The sequence below is a fragment of the Schistocerca nitens genome, chromosome 9, assembly GCF_023898315.1.
Source record: "Schistocerca nitens isolate TAMUIC-IGC-003100 chromosome 9, iqSchNite1.1, whole genome shotgun sequence".
NCBI classification, from domain to species: Eukaryota; Metazoa; Arthropoda; class Insecta; order Orthoptera; family Acrididae; genus Schistocerca; species Schistocerca nitens.
In genome coordinates this window covers 432,228,543-432,243,867 of record NC_064622.1, presented here as the reverse complement: position 1 = coordinate 432,243,867, position 15,325 = coordinate 432,228,543, and the positions used below count along the sequence as shown (strand labels likewise).

At 39.4% G+C, this 15,325-nt stretch overlaps 1 protein-coding gene across 1 annotated transcript in view; it reads left to right on the top strand.

Moving 5' to 3' along the window:
- The window catches only part of LOC126203718 (uncharacterized), a 276,111-nt gene that overhangs the window by 145,342 nt on the left and 115,444 nt on the right, over positions 1-15,325 (top strand). The window contains exon 9 of the mRNA XM_049938093.1: positions 4,132-4,259. Within this exon, the coding sequence (XP_049794050.1) occupies positions 4,132-4,259 (128 nt within the window). The remainder of the gene's footprint in view (positions 1-4,131; positions 4,260-15,325) is intronic.

Here is a 15,325-nt window from a genome sequence, read left to right as displayed (position 1 = left end):
ATATTTTTTTTCTCCGAAATAAAAAATATTAGAAATGTGAAACTTTAGGTGCGAGTTATTTGAAGTTTCCCGCGTGTGTACGCAAAGTTTCAATTTCCTCCGACAGAGAGCGGTGGTGTAGGAATGTTCTAAAATGGCGTCTGCAAGTGACATCCGTCAGAAACAACGTGCAGTGATTGAATTTCTCGTAGCAGAGGAAGAAACCGTGGGCAATATCCATAAACGCTTGTGCAATGTCTACGGAACATCTGCAGTCGATAGGAGTACTGTTGGTCGCTGGGCACAGAGGGTGAAAGCATCAGAGGGCGGTGCTGCGGAGCTCCGAGATTTGCCGCGGTCGGGAAGGCCTCCCACGGCTGTCACGCCTGACATGTTGCAGTGGGCTGATGTTCTCATTCGACGGGATCGACGCATTACGACTCGACAATTGGCACTGGAGTTGTCAGTAAGCAAAGGAAGTGTGGATGTGATTATCAATCAGCTTGGATACTCAAAAGTGTGTGCAAGATGGGTTCCTCGGTGTCTTACTGTCGATCACAAATCCCAAAGAAAAGACATTTCTTTCGATTTGTTGCGACGCTTTCACGTTGACGGGGAGGCCTTTTTGTCACGGATTGTGACAGGTGATGAAACTTGGGTGCATCATTTTGAGCCCGAAACAAAAAGACAATCGATGGAATGGCGTCATGCTTATTCTCCACAGAAGAAAAAATTCAAAACAGGTCCTTCAGCCGGAAAAGTCATGATGACTGTGTTTTGGGATTGCGAGGGCGTAATTCTCATTGATGTGATGCCAAAAGGCAGTACCATTAATTCAGAGGCTTATGTCAAAACATTAGACAAACTTAAGCAGCGCTTCCGGCGCCTTGGGCGTCATGTTAACCCACAGGATGTTTTGATTCAGCATGATAACGCTCGTCCTCACACAAGTTTGAGGACTTGTGAACACATCGCGAAACTGGGTTGGATAGTGTTACCCCATCCACCCTACAGCCCCGATTTGGCTCCTTCAGACTTTCACTTGTTTGGGCCAATGAAGAATTTCATTCGTGGAAGACGTTTTGCCGATGACGAAGAAGTGATTCACGAAGTGACAACCTGGCTCCGTAGGCAGAGTAAAGATTTTTACCGGCAGGGAATACACGCTCTTGTGTCTCGCTGGAAAAAGGCCGTCAAACTTGAAGGAGATTATGTGGAAAAATAAGTAGACAAAACATCAGTCTTTCACATATGTAAATTTGATTGTTGTGGAATAAATACTTCTGGAGAAAAAAAATATGGGGCATTATTTACTGGGCAACCCTCGTACTTGGACATGTTATAATTTCCAAAAAATTGTCATATCAGCTTCTATGTGTGTGATGGGCCCATAGGGGAGAGGCTGCCATTTACTAATGTGAACTGTACAAAATATCTTCAGATTCCACTGAGTGTGAATATTTGTAACAGATGGGAAGCATTAATTATAAGCAAATGGGAATCTATCCAAGCGAAAACAGTTGGGAATTTGTTTAAGTGAAAACAGTCGCCTAATCTTCCTTGCAATCAGAAGTGGCTCTCTAAGCACATTTCCAAATGCCTCTAAAATAAATGAAGTACAAAACTTTCTACAAATGTGTAAGTCCTGGACATGCTCAAAGAAACAAAACTCCAAAGCTCACTGGAAAAACAGACAGTCCTCAAAAAAACATGAAAATGATCACTTGACCCAGCCTAGATATGAGTGAAGCCCACATACATACAGTCTACCTCCAGGAACTCTTACAACTGACTACTAATTGCATCACTTAAGTCATCGTTACTTCATCATCATCATCATCATCATCATCATCATCATCATGTCTTCCTCGCTCCATTTGTAACAGATGTTTAGTCTGTATTGTGGCAGGCTCAGATGTGGCTTTCAAAACTGAGCTTTGCTTTGAAGATCCGTTCACACGAAGTGTAATACGGTTGCCCACTGGAGTTATATGTATAGATGTAATTAGGCTTGGGCTTAGATTTGTGGAGCTTGCGTTTATCATCCAGGTGCTTTAGGCGGATATGCTCAAATTGTTCCACACTCTTGCATACAGTTGAGCGCCACTCTGATCGGTGCAATGCAAGCTCCTCCCAATGTTTGCTTGGAATGCCACAGGCTGTGATGTGGTGTTTGATGGTGTCTTTATATCGCAGGTGTTGGCCACCTTGCCGCTGCTTTCCACATGAGAGCTCTGAGCAGAACGCCACTTTGGAAAGTCTACTGTCACTCATGCGTATGCTATGGCCACTCCATCTCAGTTGGTGTTTCATTAGGAAAGATTCAATGCCAGGCAGTTTCACACGATGCAAAATCCTTACATAGCTGTGGTTTGTCACAAATTATGTTGTGATTTGTCATCAGACACATATTTCTACCACTTATTTCAATTAAGTACTCACTGGGTGGTAATTCATGCTCAATAAATTTGCTCTGGTGAAACATCTGCAATTTTCTATATGAAATACTGTAGTTTTGAAATGAACAGTAAATAAATGAAATCAGTTTCTTCCTTTTTAAAATCTTAAAAAACCAAAACATACTTATTTTTAACATACAACTATGATGTTAGTACATCTTTTCAAAAGAAAGATCACCTTCTCTTATACGGTGCTTCATTATTAGATGTGGTTCTAGGTTTGGGTGCTGCTTTTTATTGTGATTGACCATTTCATTGTGACAAATGCCAATCTACCAGGTGAGATTGATGTGCACCATGTGATTTGGCACCTCAGTCACTTAGTCTCTTCCAGTACTTTTGATGTTGTGTTGGAAGTTTCTAGATTAATTTTATATGACTTACTATTTCCAAAAATCTTACAAAAATATGGGAAATTCCTAACAGTTCCTTTATGCAAAGCTACATCTGATTGGTTTTTAAATATCACATCAATGAAAGCCATACTGTATTTGCAGAGTAGAGATTTTCTTCAAGATTTCAGCTCTTTGCCATTTTTAACATGTTATCATTTCCAAACAAATTGTCATAACTGCTTGTACATAGTATCAATCTTTTTATTTCATCACGATCTTTCCATAAGATTATTACATCTTCTCTTGATTTTATGGGTTAGCATGCTATCATTAGTAACTGGTCTTTCTTATAGCTTGTGGGACCTTGACTACTGGGAGCATGTAGTCCACATGAAGCCATAGCAGTCACTTCCAGTAAAACTGGCCACATCTTCATCTTCTACCGTAGTGATTACATCCATCTGCTAATTACAATGGACACAACACATGAAAGATCTTGTTGTCTGTGAGTTTACAAACTTCAGCCACCTTCACAGTTCTCTTCCAAGCTGCATCCACCTGTCAGATCTTGCATGTACTGCCTGCCCATCCCTCATTCAGCTGGGCAAAACATATACTAACATACACATTTCTGTGTGTTTCCCATAGGAGTGTAATGTGAGATGCCCCCTTTCATTTGGAGAAAGGATGGTACTACATGCACTAGGTAGATATCTTTGATTCAGTTGATCATGAATGTAGAAGTGGGAGAGGAATGCTGCAAATGAAAATGGCGGAGCAGTGGAGCCAGAAACTATACACACACAAACTAATTTGATGGTGAAAGTTATTATCTTATTGGAAAAGTAGTTCATACATCCATAGGTTGTACAAATAGCCATTGGATATTTTTATTTTGCACCTTCCCTTCACAGATGAGTGATATTGTTGTTTATACTTCTTGTACACTGATATGGAATGAAACATGGCAATCTTGTGTTACAAATGTCACTTAAAATGATAAATTTAGAGTTGTGGCTGTATTTTGCAGTACATGGTAATCTTCTTGGAAGACAGATTGTCTCTGTGTGCTTCCCACATAGGACTACATCTCCAGAGAGACAAAGGGATGTACCTTGACATGAAATGTAGATAAGTCACACAAAGGTATAATGAAAAGTTATGTTCTAGGCCAGTAATAATCAGCTGCAGAAAAAGTTCTATCAGCCATTACTGATGTACGACATACAAGTTAAATGTGTGTGTGTGTGTGTGTGTGTGTGTGTGTGTGTGTGTGTGTGTGTGTGTGTGTGTGCGTAATGTGTGCTATAACTGAGAGTAATTTATGTTATAATCTAATGTTAGTTATTGCTTTATAGCTGACAAGAATGGAGGTCAAATTTCTGTCAGTCCAGCAGAGTATTTGAAAACTGACATGAACCACAAAATTATTAAAAGTATAACATTGCCATCCCATGATGACAATTACTATTTCAAGACATATAAGGTATGAGACACTGCTTTAAATAATATTAATCTAGAAAAAAAAGTTTACAAATTTCCATAGCAGTTTTGTATTTTGCATAGTAAACTAACATTTTAAAGTATGTATTTAAATTATGTTCCCATTACCATACATACTCACCTGTTTTATAGCACTGAATGATGAAAGACTTTGTGGTTTTTGTATATGTGTGTGTGTGTGTGTGTGTGTGCGTGTTCCCTCACAGTCCACTTACATTGCTCTTGTAGGTTTCACAATTGTTTTCCTTTTCCCTCCTTCCTTTGTTCTCCATGTAGAGGTTTTACATATTCCCATTTATGAATACTTGCCTGTCTTCTATGTTATTCTGGTGGTACTTCTCTTTTTCATTGTGTTGAGTAAGAATTTTATCACCTTTAAACAATTAGAAGCATAAAATAAATGTGACACCTATGCTTTCCGCTTGAACAAAAGTTTTGACACAGCTTCACATTGTTACTCACTGGTAGAAATACAAACAGCTAGAACAGACAGAAGATTTGTGATTGGATTGAAAAATTCCTAGCAAACAGAACATAGCACGTCAGTCTTCAGATGTAAAATTAACTTCAAGCCTATCTGAACTGAGTGTTTTAGGACCTTTACTGTTCACTATATAAAGAGTGTCTGTAATTAAAGTTCCAACTTCAAAATGTAGAAAAAAAAACCACTGCTCAGAACGATGTCAAAATTGGACAGCATATTATTGTTGCAGGGGAAAACATCATGGGATAAAAAAAATTAATGAAAATTTTACCACTGGATGGTGCTGTAAGTGTTTTAAAATAAAGAGGTTAGCTATAAATGAGAGATGAAATGCAATATGATGGCTATTGTTTGATTTGCACATTACACTATCCATAGTGTTCAATGAGTAGGACTCCACAAGCTCAGCAGTTAACAGTTGTGGCACTGTTAGTTAGGTAAGCCCATCCATAAAGGCTATCATGGAAAAATCAATTGTTAATTGTCCTGAGGTCAAAACTGCATAAAAAGCAAAATGACATCAGCTTTTAGTTGTTTCCTGGGCCAAAAAAAGTAAAATAACATCAATTTCTAATTGTTGTGAGACTGTCACAAAACATTCACAATAGGCTGTGCGCTGTTTTCTGTCACAAGTTGAAATGAGAAACCATGTTTGACAACAGATTGGAGTGCCTCAGGGGACACGTTCAAATTGTGTTTGGCAGTGCTTACCTTCAGTTCAGCTACATTTGTGATTTGAGCACTGAACACAGCATCTTTCAGATAAACCCACAGCCAGAAGGCACCCAGATGACATAAGGTGTTGTGGATGGCCAGACTATAGGAAAATGATAGCTGATATTCTAGCATTTCCAAAATGTCTCTGCAGCAGCCATTTCATGGGCTGTGCAATCTGCGGAGGAGTGCCGTCTTATGTAAAAATGTTCCTACCCACACAACCATGCTCTTGAAGGATTGGAATGGCATTGGTGCACAAAAGACTCTCATAGTGCTTATCAATGATGGATGGTATGCAGCCCTACAATAAACAAAATAAACAATCCCATCAACCTGCACCACACAGTCTCCTTCATAGAATTAAGTGGTACTGATTGATATACATGTGGATTTTCTGTTACTCATACACTACCTTTCTGCATATTGATATGTCCTTGGGAAATGAAAATGGGCTTAGTCATTTCTCAGAATGTTCTGCGGCCATTCATTGGCCTGTTTCACATGAGCAAGAAATTCCAAAGTGAATGCATGGATAGCAGTGCAGGATGTTTCGTAGGACTTTATGCACTGTGCTTACAGGTATGTTCAGTGTTCAAGCAATTTCCCAAGCACTGCATGTTTGACCACCACTGTTCAACCTTACCTGCAATGCTGTTGCCACATCTTTAACAGACATCAAATAAACTGCCCCCCCCCCCTGCCTTGCTGCATGCTGCACTTCAAAAGAACCTGTCTTTTCTAATTTTGTAATAATTTTCTCCAGACCCTTATCAGACATCAGATCAATGCCTTTTTATACCCTTTGGCATCCAGAACTTCTGCAGTGCTGTGGATGCACAGTTACTGGCATTGTAAAAGAGCTATGTGAGCAGTGCATGATCCTTCATAGAGACAGTTATGTTGGGCATCGTGGGCCAAAACTGAGGAACGATGTACTGCACATCTGTTGGAGTGTGTATTCTGATGGTTACAGCACCCCCTGTTACTCAAATTTTTCCCCATGATGTTTCCCTGTGCATCAATAATATTCTGTTCAGATTTGATGTCATTCTGAGCAGTGTTTTTTTTTTCTCTACAGTGTTTTGAAACTGGAAATTTAATTATGGACTCCCTGTGTATAAATGTCCATGTGATTAAGATCATAAGTTCCATGAGGCTGCCGGCCGAAGTGGCCGTGCGGTTAAAGGCGCTGCAGTCTGGAACCGCAAGACCGCTACGGTCGCAGGTTCGAATCCTGCCTCGGGCATGGATGTTTGTGATGTCCTTAGGTTAGTTAGGTTTAACTAGTTCTAAGTTCTAGGGGACTAATGACCTCAGCAGTTGAGTCCCATAGTGCTCAGAGCCATTTCTCCATTTCCATGAGGCTGTTCATGGAGGACACTGTTATATATCCAGCAGTTGCAATGTTAGAGAATTGTAGCAAAAAGACCTGCAGGTGTTAAGCTTGGTGCACTGATTAGCAGTTGATCTGTAAACAAATGTAACATATTCCACATAAACGGATGAAAGAAACCATTATTGTGTTATTATATGATTACCAAACAAACACTAGAAGCAGTCACAGCCATCTGATTTATTGGAAAATGCATACATACCTACTTAAATGACCACAAAAACACTTTGCAGGAAAGGCAAATGAGGCACTAAGATTCATTGGAAGAATATTCAGGAAGTGTAGCCCACACATAAAAGAAGCAGTTTTGAAACCCTCAGTTTTTTATTTATTTATTATTTTCAATGGATGTTATGTAGATCCACAAGTGCATTTATGTATGCAAGTATCTGGAATGAGTCAAAACACTATTTTATTACTTGCATGTCATTATATGTCATTAATTTATAAACATATAATTTGCATTAATTTGCATACAAGTTAATTACAATTTTGCACATAGGTGAAAAGAGACATTACTATGAGGTACAGTATACAATTAATGGATAACATATTTATTAATCTTGATTTTTCTCATAGGAAAGAACAGTATTATGTATTGTAGTATATAAAATGTTTGATAAAACACATACAGTTAGTACAGGAACAGTAAAAAAATACAATTAGCACAAGCATAGCAAAGAAATAAGTGGGAAATGAATATCTGTGACTGTTAAAATAAGAAGAGTTCTGAAGCAAAAATTGTTATAAATAATGGAAAGTCCAGAATGGAATATCAGCACCATGAAATGGATAGATTGCTACTCATCCCATAGAGGAGACACTGAGTTGCAGACAGCCACAATAAAAAACACTGATAAAATATTAAGCTTTCAGAACAAAGTCCTTTTTTCGAAATAAAAAACATATCACACACATCCACACAATCTCGTGGCTACTTATCTGTGCACTGGGGTCTGACTGTGTTTGCAAGGGTATTCCAGGGTCGTTAGTGGTGTAAGGAGGAGGCATGGGGTGGGAAGAGGGATACGTAGCAGAGTAGGTGTGGGGAAGATAGTGTGCTGCCTGTGGGTGCATGCAGGGATGCGGTGGAGAAAGGGTGGGACTGCAAAGTGCAATGGCAGGAGGTTTTGCCAGGGTGGGGTTGCAGGGAGGTGGAGGAGGAAGGGAGAGTGGAAAGAAGAGAAGTAGAAAAAAGGGAAAAGATTGATAGCTGCATTGGTGGGATAGAATGTTTGTGTAATGAGGACAGGGTGCTTACAGGAGCAAAAGTTATGTTGCAGGGAGAAGTAATTTTGGGCTAGGATATAGTTGGTGTTGGTGACCAGAAAGGAGACTGGGAATCTGCTCTCATGGATCACCTTCAGCCTGTCACCCATAACTTAGCCTCCTATATAAAAGGCAGTAACTGTTTCCTTCACTGACTCTCCACAGTTCCTGTTCCTTTACAACATAGCACTCTTGTCATCACTGCTAATGCTGTCTTCCTCTGCACTAAGATCCCCTTGTTGCTACTGAACGCTGCCTTTCCCAGTGACTGGCTGACTCCAAACCTACAACCTCCTTCCTGGTCATCATGACCAGTTATATCCTCACTCGCAATTACTTCTCCTTTGAAGGCATCAACTGCAAAGAAATCCATTATACAGCAGTGGACACATGCATTGCACCAACCTATTCATTAGCCATCTAGAGGAATCCTTTCCAGCCACCCAGAATTGAAAACCACTCATCTGGTTCATATTCACTGATAACACCTTTGTGATCTGGACTTAGGGTGAAGATACCTAATCAACATTTCTCCAGAGCCTCAGCAACTTCTCCCTCATTTGCTTCACCTAGTCCTTCTGGACCCAACAAACCACCTTCACCTCATGGCTGGTTACATCAGTACCTCCATCCACATCAAGCCTACCAACCACCAACAATCCTTTCACTTCAACAGCTGCCACCCATTCCATACCGAGAAGTCCCTTCAATACAGCATAGCCACCCAAGGTCACCACATCTGTAGTGATGAGTAGTCCCTCACCAAATATTCCAAGGGCCTTCACAAGCATAAATTACCCTCCCACACTTGTCCAGAAACAAATATACAATGCCTTTAGCCACCTATCACTCCTCCCCCCCCCCCCCCCCCAATTACCCACTGCCCAGTCTCAAAGCACTCCTCACATGACTCAGTACCACTCTGGACCAGAGCAACTGAATTACATTCTCCATGAAGCTTTTGGCCTCCTCTCATTATGCCCTGAAATGAGGAATAACTTCCCAACTTTCTGCCTTGCCCTTCCCACAGTAATATTTTGCTCCTCATCAAACCTACATAATATCCTTGCATCCTCACTCTACCCTTGCTCCCAGCTCCTTCCTCTTGGTTCATATCCTTGCAAAAGACCTACATGGAATAACTGTCCCATACATCCTCCCACTACCACCAAATTCTGTCCTGTCACAGGCATCTTCCACCCCATCAAAGGTAAGGCTGTTTGCAAAAATTCCCATGTGGTCTACAAATTGAGCTGCAACCACTGTACCACTTTCTATGTGGTCATGTCAACTAACAAGCTGTCTGTCTGTGTGGATGGACACCACAAACTGTGGCCATGTGGCCAAGAGACAACTGTGTGAGCCAGATGCTGTACATGCTGCCCAAGATGATGTGTTTCACTTCAATCACTGCTTCACAGACAGCAACACCTGGATTCTTCCTATCAACACCAGCTTTTCTGACATATACAGCTGGGGACACTTCCTATGACATATACTCCATTACCATAACCCCGTGGACTCATCCTTGTATAGTCCCTGTCCTCTAGCTATCTATCCCCTTCCCTTCTCTCATACACATGCCCCCTATCCTAGCAATGCATCTATCAGTCTCTTCTGAGCTGGTGACCCAGAGGAACCATTATGATATATTACAGCAGAGTGGGAGAGGAAACATGTTACCAGGTCAGAGGCAGCAGGCAGAGAGAGTGCTGTTCTCAGTTCTGCTGTCTGTCTGCAAACTCCACAGTGCACATGATGTTCTGTGCTTCTTATTGGCAGCTAATGCTCATGAGCTGGCCGACTTGCATCACCAACGCTACAAGTCTATATGAACTGCAGAGACAGCCTTACATTCAAAGAAAATTTGCAGTAAATTTTTCTTATATTATTTGAGCAGGGGGCTGCCTGTATACTCTTCTCACTTCCACAGGAGTAGTGACTCATATTGTTTACAAAATGGTGTCACCCATTCCCTGGAAGAATAGTTTGCCCAGATGGATTCTTAAAAATGATTTGGAGGGAGGTTGCAATGTTACTTACTATATTATTTATTAATAAGCTAGGCTGTTTTCTTCAGATCAGTGAAAGCGTAACACCTTCAAAAAGAAGGAGTAATGTCAGTAATACATAGGGTTATTGCTTGGCTTCTACTATTGATTGGTGAAAGATTATACAACTCCAGGCAATGACTAGGTAGTGGGCCTGACCACACTAAATAGTTAATTGAGAAATGTATGGGGTTATTTGGTTCATCATAACCTCATTTATTTTGTTTGCAACTACCTAATAAAATTACAATGTAAACCTATATTAAAACCTTCAATTGATATTTTGCATGGGCAGTATAAATTGCTTGATGAGATATTCATCACTTTTAAGGGGATTACGGAGAGGCTCTCACACTACAAGAAATTTTTAACTCTTTACACTGTAATTTCAATTTCACTGTGGAATTTGAGGTTCAGTGTTATCTTTACTTTTTGGATTTACAGATAAGTAGGAATTGCCAGTGTTTAGAATATGAGGTTTTCTGTAAGCCAAAAACAGCAGATGTTGTTAAAGCTATGAATTCTAATCATCCCCAACACTGAAAAAAGAATTTTTCGTTCAGTGTTCCACAGGTTAAAAAAATTTGCACTGGATTAGGAGGCCACGATAGAGAAATAGGCATCACTGTAGACACAGGGACTGCATATTAATTTAGAGAAACTGATATTAGGAATATGGGTGAAAAAACTCTGTCACGTACTCATGAAGGAACCAGAGTAGAAAATGAAGAAATTATATGTTCTGCTATGATGTATGTTGGCCCATCCTCTCTGAAGATTAGTAATGAGTTTAAAAAACATAACATGCTGGTAGGTTTTAATGCTATTAAAAAATTGGGGAAGCTCCACCAACATAGTATAGGGCAGCCTGTTCATAAATTTTATAATTAGGTGTTGTTGTTGGGGGGGGATTAAGTGTGGAACTTGTGACAAGTTTTGCACTGGACAGACTGGAGTGGAATATTGAACAGGATGCTGTAATTTTCACACATGTAATAGTTTCTGTCATATCTAGTACAAGTTTATGTCTTTGAGCTTTACTTTTGTCATTGTTAGTTATCTTGATACACAACTTTTATTAAATTTCCTTATGATACTGGTGATTCCAGGAAATGGCATTGTGCTAGCCCAAGATGCCGCCGTCTGTCAGCCACAGCACATGTCGCCAACCACTCTGGTGATGGTACATTTGTTTTCCATTTGTGCGAGTGAAAGGCTGCTTAGCCTGTTGTACCATATGCATTTCTTGATGTATGACATTTATACCTGCCTCTTGAGCTTATGTTATTGAATGGGATTTGTACATTTTTTTGTGTGTTTTGAAATCTTTGATTTTTAATTATTTTGCCTGTTTTTGAACCTTGTGATTGTTTATATTTACCCTCGTATTATGGGAAGATTTTGCAAAATCAAATTTTAATTGCTGACAGGTCATCAGATGATAGGCTAGTCCAGAAACATATTGTGCATATGGAAATAAAAAAATCTCCAGAAACAGCTACGAGATTTCCTTCAGCAACCAACAAGCATTTTTAGAATTACTTTTTTTATATTTGTGCTGGCAGTTGTCTACCTCTACCAGGCCTTTCAATCTGAAATAAATTAAATCAGGAGGTTTCCATTAGAAAAATGAAGTAGATTTGGAGCTTAATGTGTGTGATCAGTCTGTTAATACAGTGGTTGTGGTTTGAATAGCAAATCCAATCCACATAGTGTGCCTAGTATGAACTGTGTAAGTGCGAAGTATTAGGATTTATATCCCTTTCTCAAACATCAGGGCATGTGCGGGAGGTACAAGTGATGCAATATGTGACAATTGTAGTTGTTCTCAAAGTTAGGAACTGCTGCATGTAGAATGATGATACTCAGCTATTGGCTTACATGTTGCATGTTGGATGTTACATGTTGGTTTGCATTTTAGTGTCACCATTTCCCATTGCTTACCTTGGTGTTTTCAGCAGTGATTTTCAGATATTGTGAAAATTTACCTATTATGTAAAAGGGGTAAAGGAACTGTAATAACTATGGAACATTTTTATCCATGGAAAGAGAGGTTGTTCCCTAAGTTATTGCAAATATCCAAACTCATGGCCTACTCTTGCTTTTGTGCTGTCAATGTGTGGTGTTCTTGAGGAAGTGATGGTACAAATTTTGTTTTGAATCTTCTGGTCAGCAAATAGGCACAACTGGATGGGGTACTCTGGGTCCTTGATTTGGTGATAGATAAGAATGCAGTTAAGCAAGGAGTCAGTAGAAGAAGCACAATCATTTATCATCTTCTTCATCTAACCACAAAGTGTCTGTGTATCACTCTTATTTATTAATGTACCTTGAGGTCTTAGTAGTGATAGTTGTGTAATTCTGGCACTGATGACATGTAATTCTCTAAGTAACTGTTCAGAAACTGAAATTTGTGCAAGCATAGGGTTTTTCTTACTTGGTAAAGAGAACTTATCAGTAAAGACAAATAGCGGAATTGAACTAATATACACATAGCTTTCACAATCTTATGTTGGATGTGACACCCGATTTCTTTAAGTCTGTGTTCTAAACTCCTCACTTCTTTTAAGACTATAACCAGTGGTAGCTTATCTATTTTGAAGGAAGAGTCCATGGGATGGTACATGGGTAACATTTAAATTAGTTAACAGCAAACATTAAGGCCAACAACTCTTTTTCTGTGGTACTGTACTTGACCCCAGCTTTGTTGAGCTGGCAAGAAACAAAAGCAATAGGTTTTCTTTGTCATTGTGCTCTTGTCTCACAACAGCACCAACTGAAGAGTCTGAAGCATCACATGAGAGTATAAATGGTTTTGAATGTCAACAGAGGTGAACTCATCAAAACATCTTTAACTTTTTTCATGCCAGTTTCACAGCCTATGATCCATTTGAAAGCTGCTCCTTTCTTTAATAACTTGGTTAAGGGCTTAGTCATGGTAATGTAATCCTTTATGAAATGATAATAGTAATTACTTAATCCCTAAAAGCTTTTTAATTCCTTTATATTAGTTGGAGTAGGGAAGTTATCCATGGCTTCTGTCAATCGCAGGTCCAGTTTTATTCCATCAGAACTGATAAAGTGTCACAAGTACAGGACACTTGACTCTGAAAGAAGAAATTTCCAAAATCAAACTTAGAAGAGCATTCTGTACTCTTTCCAATACATTTCTCAATCATTCTGCATGTTCTTCAATAGTTTGAGGGATAATTATAATATTATCCAGGTAAACAATACAGGTAGTGGCTTTAAAACATCTTAATAACATATCAGCAAATATTTGAAATGTGGCTGGTGCATTTCTTAAGTCAAAAGGTATTTGCAAAAATTCCTACAAGCGAGAAAGTATGACAAAAGTTGTTTTAGGTCAGTCCTGAGAGGCTATCAGGATCTGATTACAGCCTCAGCATAAATCCAGGGCAGTGGAAAACTTACAGTTTCCTGTCCTGTCCAACATTTCATTAATACATGACAAGGGATAGGTATCAGGAGTGGTGACCTTGTTGACAGCTCTCATGTCCACAGGTAAGTTGTATATCTTCTCGCTGTTAATAAATTTTTCCAGGACAACAATCAGACTCAACCAGAGACTGACTGATGGTTGAATAATTCCAGCATTATATTGTTTTTGGACTGTTTCTTTCACTTCAGACTGTAATTGAAATGGATATCAGTAAGTTTCTGGGCAACTGGCCTTGCATTTCCAGTGGGACTCTCATTGCATACCAGACTAGTAGGTGGCAAGTATTTTCTCTCTTTGAATAACCACAAATACTCCTTTAAAAGTGAGTACAGTAAGCTTCACTCAGAGTCATTTAAATAAGACAATTTAAGTTGTAACTGAAGCTTCAGGAGTGTCATGGATGTGTTCACTTCTTAGATTGGTATTGATGCTCCTCTTTTCTTAATTTTTCCTTTATGAATGGATTCTTCTTTCTCAGTTACTTCTTGCATACTGGCCAGAATAGTTCCCTTCAGTATCATTACCTCTTGGACCCCAAAATTATATAAACTCACGGGAATTCAGACTTTCTTTCCCTCAGTTTCTGTTTCACAAAGGCTTCATTTCACCTAAACTTGCATTCTGTTGAGTACATCATTTTGAGTGAGTGAATCAATCAAAAAGTAATTCCCCCTAGGTTCCTGAATTTTGGCTGTCTACCAGAGAACTTTTCCAGTACCATCATTTATATGTACAGGGGTGGCTACTTTCGAGCCCAAGATATGTGGTGTGTTGGAATTTTGTGGAATGGGTCCCTTCTCAGGATTCCCTTGTGTCTTCGAGGTGCTGTCACTGCCAAAATGATGAACTGCTTCATTGAGTTTGACTGTGTGTGACCAGAAATCAATCACAGCCTGAAATTGGTGTAAGAAATCATTTACCAATATGATGTCAAAATCACGCCTTCTCTGTCTTCTCACTTCCATCTCAGATTCATAAGTGGTATGATTAATTTTCATTTTAATTGAACATGCACCCACTGGATTTATAACTTCAGCAACTAAATCAGTAATACAACATCAGCAAGGTTCCCATGGCTGCCTGTCATCAGGAGAAAGAAACACTAAACGTATCTGCCTGCCCTTATCCATCAAAATTTGGGTGGTCTTCCCTGCATTTCTCCTGTAACAATTACATTTGCCACATCCTTCAAAACTCAGTAATTTATGGGGTTTACTGACTTGACCATGTTGGTACTGGGTAGCTATGCTGGTCTTTCTGCAATTTCTCTGATTGGAAAGCACTCTTCTTTAGGCCACAGATCAGCATATTACTGCTCTGTGGGCAGTGCGTTCATAAATGCCTGAACTTTTGACAATTAGGACAATAAGATGCTAAGCATTTCTCAGCCATGTAAATGGTACACTTCCATGGGCCACAAAAAAATTCATTAACAAACACATGTCACAGCTCACTTTCATGCATCATAATGGCAATGAAGCATTCAGCTTCTTCACATAATGATGCCAGGTGGACTGCTTCATAGAATGAGGTGGGGGAGCTACTTTAGATTCTTTACTAATTTGTGGATTGATATTGTGGATGAAAACATCATTTGCTCATGCTTTGGAATTTTCTAGGAAGACTGCATTGCAGGTTGTATACTGAGCAAAGATTTTTACACAAAATACTC